The sequence below is a fragment of the Gopherus evgoodei genome, chromosome 9, assembly GCF_007399415.2.
Source record: "Gopherus evgoodei ecotype Sinaloan lineage chromosome 9, rGopEvg1_v1.p, whole genome shotgun sequence".
Classification (NCBI taxonomy): Eukaryota; Metazoa; Chordata; order Testudines; family Testudinidae; genus Gopherus; species Gopherus evgoodei.
Window position 1 is genome coordinate 42,839,974 of NC_044330.1, and position 9,712 is coordinate 42,849,685.

A 9,712-nucleotide genomic window follows, 5' to 3' on the forward strand; every position below is an offset into this window, starting at 1 on the left:
AGTGCTGCTCCCAGGGTAGCTTGAGAGGCTTATCATATGTAGGAGAAGAGAATTGAAAAAGAGAACTTACGCTGGGTTGCACAGTTTGACATTGTGGTGCACATGTTTCAAAGGAGTATCTATAAGAGATTGCTGTCCTTTACAAAGGTCACTGTAAAATACCTTTCTTTGTTAGTTCTTGCTTCAGAAACCCATTCCTGGCCTGTCTGCTGTCCACCTGAACTTTGTTAATGAAGCAAAGTTCTGTTGGGTTATATCTCTGACCTTCAGACTTTATTATCTGGAAAACCATAAACTTTATCCAAGGAAGATATAAAAAGGACAGTTTTAACACATTCTCTCTGCAGAACTTGCTTCCAGGCTCAGCATTTGATTTACTCTTGGGTTTGAGCTCTTAGCTGGCATGCCTGCTGATTACAATGGGACGTGGAAAATGGAATCCAATGAAAACTTTGACGGTTACATGGTTGCCTTAGGTAAATGAAAAGAATACAGTCTTGGGACAAGAACTTTTATTTATCAATCATGCCTATTTAAAAAAAAACCTAATAGTAGAGCAGTCTTACTCCTTTTATATGTTTTAGAGATAAGAGTTTCTGGCAATAATATTAAAATATCATATACTTGCTATAATATGTGTAGACAAACTTGATTGACTTCTCAAGCAAACAGGATACTCCATAGCAGTGGAGAAAAAACAGTTAGCTTTTAGCATTTAATAAAACTGTAACTGAACTAGCAGATATAGTAAAAAGTTTACATAGTAATGAACCTTCTAACAGTCTTTATTGGAGCATATTTCCACAGCAAGAAAATTAAAGTTATTAACAAATAGAATTATTATTTAAATGTTAAAAGAACATTGAAAGAGAGTTAATTTTGTACAAGTAGCACATTAAGAGAGCTGAAAATGTGAATGGAGACCAAGCTCCTGGTAATGCCAGTTTCACTCTATTTCCCCCACATTAGTGTCTTCAATGATTATAATGATAGTGCAAAAGTTTTACAAGGGATAATTGTCTTCTGTTGGTTTGAGGACCATTTTATATTTGACCTTTTCAATACAAATGTAATTTTCAAATGTTTTAGTTTGCATGCAGATAAAACTTAACCCTATAGGACATTAAAAGCAGCAAAGAGTCCTGTGGCACCTTATAAACTAACAGACATGTTGGAGCATGCTCCAACATGTCTGTTAGTTTATAAGGTGCCACAGGACTCTTTGCTGCTTTTACAGATCCAGACTAACACGGCTACCCCTCTGATACCTATAGAACATTATGGATACCTAAGGGGTCTGACTCATGTGAGTCTCAGGATATTTAGTATTTTTCTTAAAGTCTCAGCTACTGGATCTGAGAATCTCAGCTTCCATTTTTTTGGGGGGTGGGGGGTAAAAAGTAATGTTCCTAGCCCTCATGGTTGCAGAGGACAGCTTGAAAATGTGAAATGAGAGCACCATAGAGGCTCAGAAACCAGGAGGCAGATAAAAAGAGCCCAACATTTATTATTATTTTAAAATCATGATTATAAACCAATATCATTATTTGGAGTGGGTAGGCTCATGACTTTTGAGTGCTTGATAGTGGCAAGACTAGACGAGGGATGGAAAATCCTTTCCACTCAACTCAAAAGTGATCTCTGACCAAAATAAATGTTCTGTCGGGAAAAGCAGATAAGAGAACTCTAATATTGTTGTCATTCTTGGTGACTGACAAATTCTCTTCATTGCTTAAGCATCCTTCTTCCTTATGGCTAGTCTAGGCATGCACTTGAAGAGTGTGAGACTTTCTTCCAACAAGACAGAGTTTTACTAAGTATTTTAATCTGGTTGTAATGTCACTCAACACTCTGTTCCCTTCTCTCCTAGACTTTCTCTTGGGTATCATCTGCTAATATTGTTGTATTGATTCTGTCAGTTGGGTCATAACTGCTTATATTTACTCTTCTTGAAAACTTTTACCAAGAAGGCCAGCAATTGCTAGTAATATTATTAATATCTCTCTTTAGATTGGTACTTCCCCTCTGAAATTTAGACTGAGATATTCATTGAAATTCAATAGGCACTTGATGCCTCACTCTCATAGGATGTGTATTTTTTCATCTTTAAACATTCTAATCCCAATCCTGCTACAATAAGTAGTGGCCTTCCCAATTCTCTAATTTCTTTTGTATCATAACTAATAGCATGCACTGCGCTCGAGCAATACTTTTGTCAGACCTCCGCTCCATCCTCAGGATTGTTTCAGTTAGCAACGAGAACAGGATACCTGACTGAAACCATCCTAAAATGATCTTAATGGTTTTCTCCAGGGTGTTTGACACATTAGACTATAAAATAAAGGGCTCGATTCAGCCCCTGGGTCCCTCAGGTGGAAATAGGGCCACAGGAACCCAGCACTGAGAAGTCCGCTTGAAGAAGGATTGGCAGAAGTTTAAGCCATCCACAATTCCTGATATGCTAGGTGGCTCAGAAGTGGTTGGTGCAGTACAGTGAGACAGAGGGGTTCATTGCATCTCCTGTTCTGCCTCCACTGGAGATGTGCCTACTGAATCTCCTGCTGGAGCTTAAAGCTAGTCTCCCCATAAGAAACTTGGTGTGAGATTGCGGAGTGAGACCCATGTTCACATCAATTGGCTTTGGATCAGGCCCTTTGTTTTGTGGGTTTTTTGACCATGTTTTATGTACTGCGATTCAGTGCTAGAGAAAAGTGCCTCACAGAATTTGCAACAAAGTAGTATCTAGATGCGTATTTCTATGTGTGGTTCTGAGAATTTGTCCCTCACTGACTGTGTTATCAGTGAAAAAGAAATGACATGAAAATGGTGAGAAGAGCTTTTTCTGCTCTTTCTCCTGATTTTACATTCGGTTGATATTCTAAGAATTAAGGAGTTCAGGTCCAAAGCACAATGAAGCTGAACTTTTTGAGGTTCATTCATCCTTATAATTGCTACATATGCATTCCTATACCTTAATTAACAAATCGTTTTGCCCTTTAAACCAGAAACTCTAACTTTTTCATAAGCATGTTACAGAGTATTTCAATCTAATCTAATAGAACCATATTTCATCTTTATTGCTTGTATTGTTCAAAATGTGTTTTAATAAAACCTCCCCTGATTTTCTGCAGTAGTACAAGACTAATATATTAGTCAGGAATAGTATTCCTTTGGAAAACTAGACTTTTCTTTCCTCTGAGAGACCTGATTTTTTTTACCTGGCTATAAATCAGACCCAGAGATATCTTTTAATCCTCAGCAACGGATAAAATATACTTGAATATGAACATTATTTCCTACGTTAAAGTAACACTTTTTGTTTTGTTTTCCAGCCACTCCTTTCACTCAATTTGATTAGTGCCTTATCAGTAGCATAATGAATCCACCAAAAGAAAATGGGTTCCATTTGTACAAGGTTTTGCCAAGATGAAAATGATTAATTTTTATGTGATGGTTAACAAGCCACACTATTTTTCAGTCTCTGGGAGAAACATGTTAGATTATTTCATTTGCATATAATACCATAACAAGATTCATTGCCAAATGGTCAAATATTTATTGTACCTGGCAATGCAGCTGGCATTAGGTGTATTGTCTAGGGTAGACTGTGTCATGATGGTAATATATTTGAAATATCTTTCAGGGCATTCAGTTGCAAGTACTTGTTTGTATTATGTTAGTTTTCATAATGAACAGAGTATGAAATGGTAAAGGGGATCAGGCACAAAATGCTGACTGAATATTAAAGAGGGCATTGTCAAATGCAGTACTCTTTGAGATTTGACGAGACAAGAGAACCTTATATATATAATAAAATTTACTTTGCATCTTTTACCCATATAGAAGCTGCAAAATAATCTTTTTCCATCCATTTTTTTTCCTTTAAAGTCTGACCAACTTTGATTTTTGTTTCTAACATTTTTTCCTAGGGACAATCAGTATAGCTCTTATTGGTTTACTTATTTATATACAAGCATTCTTTCTGCAAAGTGTTTGCTAATTAATATGATTCTGATTCAAACTACTGTATGAAAAGGGGAAAAATGGCTTTTACAGATGGCAGTTAAATCACACGCAGTATAGTCCAGTGTCAATATAAATGCAATACAGTTCCACAGATTACACACAGTCCCAAACAATAATAAATGATTATGGTGAAATAAAAGCTACATGCCAAAATTCACTGGATCAGACATGCACATCTACTGCCCTCGTTCTGAGATGCTTCTATAGATATGAGTAGAACTGGTCAAAAGCAGTGTTGGGGGAGGGGGCATATTGTTTTCTTGAAAATTTTCACCAAAAAAATGAACATTTTATTTTTTCCAAAAACATGAATACTGAAAATCTTGGGGATTTTCAGTTTTTCTCCTATTTCACGCCTCCCCATTATCTCTAATTTTGTCACTGAAAAAAGGAGAGGGGTATACGACAGTGGAAAAATACCCAAAACTGGGGGAAAAATGGGTTTTTCATCAAAAAAATTAGAACACTTTTTTTGAAAAAAACACAAACATTCCTCAATTTTTTATTTTTTCAAAAAAGACCTTTTTTTGTCATTTAAAAAAAATTTCAAATGAGAAATGACAGCCAATTCTAGAAGAGAACTATTCCACCTTGTTTTACCTGAAAGTGAGAGGATTAAAGGTACAAATGCTTTCATAGTGTAGTTTTCATAGTTTTGATGAATATATAAAAGTATCTTTTGCGTCTTTGTACCAGAAGTTGGAATATGGCTAGGTACATCATACACTTATGTTTTGTTTGTTGATAGGCATTGATTTTGCCACTCGTAAGATTGCAGGACACTTGAAACAAACAAAGGAAATTATTCAAGATGGAGACAATTTTAAGACAAAAACATTGAGCACTTTGAGAAACTATGAACTGAATTACACTGTGGGAGTGGCATTTGAAGAACACACCAAGGGGCTTGACAACCGAGTTGTTCAGGTATACATTTAGTGTACGTGGAAATCAAATACTGAGGTTAAAAACAGGGTAAGCAGCCTGTAAATTTCCTGACTAAAAATAATGGAAAGCAATTTACAGATATTAGAGAATGTTTGTCTATGAAGTGCAGGTAATTTGCATTTCAAGACAGTTTCGTCTTTCACATTGCAAATATTTATTTTATAGACAAACAAGGAAGGTTTCCCTGATTTTTAAGGGCAATAACTAATTACATTTTTCTTGAAAGGAATCTTTCCTGTCTTTCTATAATAAACCTCTTTATAGTAAAGTAAAGAAAGGAAGTATATTTTGTCACATATAATTTAGCTGCTGCTGAAGTTGCATTTTAAAACTACTGATGCTTTTTCCCCCTCCACATTATCTTAAAATTGTCAGTTCTATCTGAGTCTGTTCCTGCAAGCTTTCCACACATGGAATTCCCATGGAAGTCAGTAAGAGTTCCACGAAAAGACCTCTTAAGGGATCAGGGCCTGAACCAGCTGGTGTATTCATTTACTGCACACACCTTTGCTTTCCTTTTACCAATACCACCCTCAGTTTTATTCTCCTAACGTCCCCTGAAAACATGTAATGGAGAATTTCAACAATACAAAAGGCAGCCAGGCATCCAACTCCCATTAAAATGCCTCTTTGAGCCTTTGAAAACCTGCCCCAAACAGCCACTCACCTCTCTTTCTGTTATCGTTTTGTTGATACTCTTCAGCTGGTAACCAGTTCTACCTTCTTCCTCAGCACCTGGCTAACTTGCTCCTCTCTGACCTTACACCCACTTCTGCATCATCAACTTATCCCAGTAAACAACTTTAATCTCTGAACTCAGATCCTGCTGTCAGCCTCTGGAGAGATGGTCGCATAGCTCAAAGCTCACTGAGAGCAAGACCTATTTTGTCTCATTAGTCTTCACAAAGGAAGTAGGCAGCACATAGAGATGAATCCTGTCCTTATCTGCGCTCATGGAATCCCCCAGCAGAGCTGCATGGATTTAACTGAAGGCATTGTTTGACCCATAGGCCTGCTTTTGTTCTCACTTACCCCAGTTTCACTGAAGTAGCCCTTCTGGAGTTTCTTCTGATTCACAATAGTATAAGTCAGAGAATAATCAGGCTTATAATGTTCCATTTTCAGTCTCCCTAAATCCCTCTCTCTAGAGAGTCCGGAATGCTGAGGAAGTGCCATTCTCTCTCTTCCTCTGAATCTAGAGATTGTGGAGAGTCACATTCCCTGGTTTCCTATTAGTCTCCAGTTCTAATTCAAAATTGCCTTTGAGGTTTTCAGAAGTCTCCCTCTGAATTTATTTCCTCTTCCCTCTCCAACTACATGCACCTACAGCCAGTTTTGGCTTGTCTCTATCCTTTTTGCACTGTGGGAGGTTGAGGGAGCTTAGGTTATTCATTCACCCCTGCCTCTGGTGCCCATCCTACCTGGAACTCATTTGTTGTTTATTTGTATAATCATGGTACCTAGGAGCCCCAGGCATGGACCAGGACCCCATTGTGCTAGGTGATGTACAGAACAACAAGAGTGTCCCTGCCCCAAAGAGCCTATACTCTAAATATAAGACAAGACATTAGATTGTTTCCTTGTACACCCCACTCAATGGGACAATACTTGTCAGCACAATAGGGAGCGGTACCAGTAGCCAAGCCATGCCTCCATTTTCACCCTTTGAATTTCTGATGCTGTTTATAGAATAGCACTGAATATGAAAACTGTATTTTTCTTTTCTCGCTGTGTGAAAACATATGACTGCTCTTGCTTTAAAGCTCTTGGTTACAGTGCCTGAAGGATGCTATAAAATAAACTATAACTGTATTGTACCAAGTGTCATTTACATACTTTTTCTGTCTGTTTTATGTACAGACAGAGGCAGTGTTAATGCTGCACTAGTCACTGTGATCCATTGCACTTTATAATCTTTTTTATTAATGCTTTCACACAGCGAGAAAAGAAAAATACAGTTTTCAAATTCAATGCTATTCTATAAACAGCAGCAGAAATTCAATTAACTCATTGTCCCTCCTTTGCACACATGTATCGTTGTATCTGAAGAAATAATTGCAAGGTGATAACATATAGCACTTTATACTAAGGGGCATTTGGGCCACTACAGTCTTCACACAAGCAGGTGGGGTTTTCTCATCACACACTGAAGTTATGCTACTTCCTTGTTAGTTCTGGTGTGTTTGAACACTTTCCAAAATCCCTAGTTAACTTCTTGGATTTAATCCTTTGATCTCTTCAGACACTAGTGAATTGGGATGGTGATAAATTAGCATGTGTCCAGAAGGGGGAGAAGGAAAACAGAGGCTGGACGCACTGGATTGAAGGAGATAGACTGCATTTGGTAAGAGCTGACTTTCGTGGTTATAGCATGTAACAGAGACTGGGGAATAGTATAGTTACTATAGTTCCAAGGATTTTTCTTATTCATTTTACTCACACAGCTCTGATACTTAAACTCTAAAACCCCCTCCCTACCAGAACCCCCGCTGTTTAATTTGTCTCCTCTGCTTCCCAATTAAGCCATAAACCTACAGTGACTTTTGGTCCAGCTCACTGCACTGCAGCCCTAAACCCTTCCAGTTACATAGCACATCCAATTCCTCCTGCATTTTGAGTAAATACTAAAAATAAACCACAGTGTTTACATGCTGAATAGAACTTGTCAGAACAATATTTTTTTGTTGTTCCAAAAAATGAGTTCTGGCAAGAAATATGTAGTTATCCAGATCAGAAAAACATTCCCAGAATATACAGGGAAACCTAGCAAACATTCTATAGTGTAGTTATCTTGTTCTACTGCTCGCCCCTCCCCCCCACAAAAAAATTCCCTGTGGAACAGCTGAGTTAGTAAACTGGGATGCAAAAGAAATGCAGCAAGCCTGAGAGATGCCATATGGGCCTGTAAAGAAAATAAGCAGTCAGTGAAGTCTGGAAAAGTAAATGAGAGCATACAGAGAAACACTGGGGTCCCAGGAAGAACAATCAGTAAATTGTGCATGGTAATGCTGGATGGTAGGGGCTCAGAAAGAGACAGTAACAGGCAGAATCGCACAACTTTTAGTGATTAGTTTAATACTAACTTTACCAGATTTGGATCTGTATAGATGAGGGGTTGGCAACCTTTCAGAAGTGGTGTGCCGAATCTTCATTTATTCACTCTAATTTAAGGTTTCATGTGCCAGTAATACATTTTAAGTTTTTAGAAGGTCTCTTTATATAAGTCTATAATATATAACTAAACTATTGTTGTATGTAAAATAAATAATGTTTTTAAAATGTTTAAGAAGCTTCATTAAATTAAAATGCAGAGCCCCCCGGACTGGTGGCAAGGATCTGGGCAGTGTGAGTGCCACTGAAAATCAGCTCACGTGCCACCTTTGGCATACGTGCCATAGGTTGCCTACCCCTGGTTTAGATAGTTAGGAATTATTTTGCTTATCAGAATATGAATTTCTCCACCTTGGAACTGGATTGCTGGTTATAATACAGAGCTTAAAGTTATCTATTTGATGGACTGTATGCATTAATATTTTCTTTGTAGCATGTCTCCTCTATTTATCACATGAAGAGCCAGATCCTCAGCTGGTGGAAATTGGCATTGCTCCATTGACTGAAGTGAAGCAATGAAAAAATGCACCAGTTGAGGATCTACCTTGAAGTCTTTTCTTGTTAGAATTAATTCTGTGCAGTTATATAAACTACATTTTACACTGTGGATGGTTTTGATGGCCATCTCACTACCATTGGAAGGTCAATCAGATGAATAAAACAATCCTATTGTTTTCTTCCATCTAAGCAGAAACCAGTGTCACCCAACTAACAGATGGACTTTTATTACCCTATTACAATATAAATTCAAAATTTGCCAATAATTCCATTAATGAAAATTCTAATTATTGGCATCAGGATTCAAACTGAGATCTCTGGAAACAGGAAGATCTAGTGGGCTGGTGCATGAGTCTATTGGAGCACTATTGCCCTTGTACCCATCCTTTCTGAGACTTCCCTCCACCCTCTTTTTGTAATTCCCTTGTTGCTTCAGTGCTTCTAATAAATTATAGCATGTTGTTTTAATAATAGACTATGCAAAGCCACACAATTACAGAGCAATTTCAATGCATTTTTCATTTTTATACTTTTTAAAACTCAATTCAAGTGTCAAAATCTAACTACCACAACCTGTAGTGCATGCCAGCTGATTAGGGCTTGATAAAACACACTGTTGTTGTTTTTTAAATAAGAAAAACTCTTCTTGAAGTGGTGGTTCAGCTGGTCTTACAGTGATTTTTCGAGGGAAGGTGCTGTAGATGGGAAACATAGCTCAGAATAATATATACTTACCAATTGTTTTAATGTTGCAGGAGCTGACATGTGAAGACCAGGTGTGCCATCAAGTATTTAAGAAGAAAAAGTAAGCTGACCAGAAAGTCCATCTGGTTTCACATATGCTATTATGCTATTTGGTTCTTTTTTTAAAAGCTATGTAATGACTGCTTGACACTGCCATGTAAGTGCATCTAAGACAAACACATCCTTTAACACCAACATGGAAAAACTTCTGTATGTTTTAAGGTCTTTTGCCTTTCAATCCAGACTTAAATAAAAATAATTCTTATTCTTGTCATTATTTCTTTCATTTCTAAAATCCTTATAATTTTTCCAGAAGCAGGACAGTAAGTCCTCTAAGAACAATGCGGTAACTAACCGGTCACAGTTATCTCAACAACAGAACATC

The 9,712-nt window shown here is 37.4% G+C and overlaps 1 protein-coding gene across 1 annotated transcript; it reads left to right on the plus strand.

The window, feature by feature from the left end:
* The first annotated feature begins 403 nt into the window (after window positions 1-403).
* On the plus strand, window positions 404-9,392 carry RBP2 (retinol binding protein 2). Its single transcript, XM_030575879.1, has 4 exons — window positions 404-476; window positions 4,775-4,953; window positions 7,217-7,318; window positions 9,339-9,392. Exons 1-4 carry the CDS (start codon window positions 404-406, stop codon window positions 9,390-9,392), a joined length of 408 nt encoding a protein of 135 aa, XP_030431739.1.
* The last annotated feature ends 320 nt before the right edge of the window (window positions 9,393-9,712 follow it).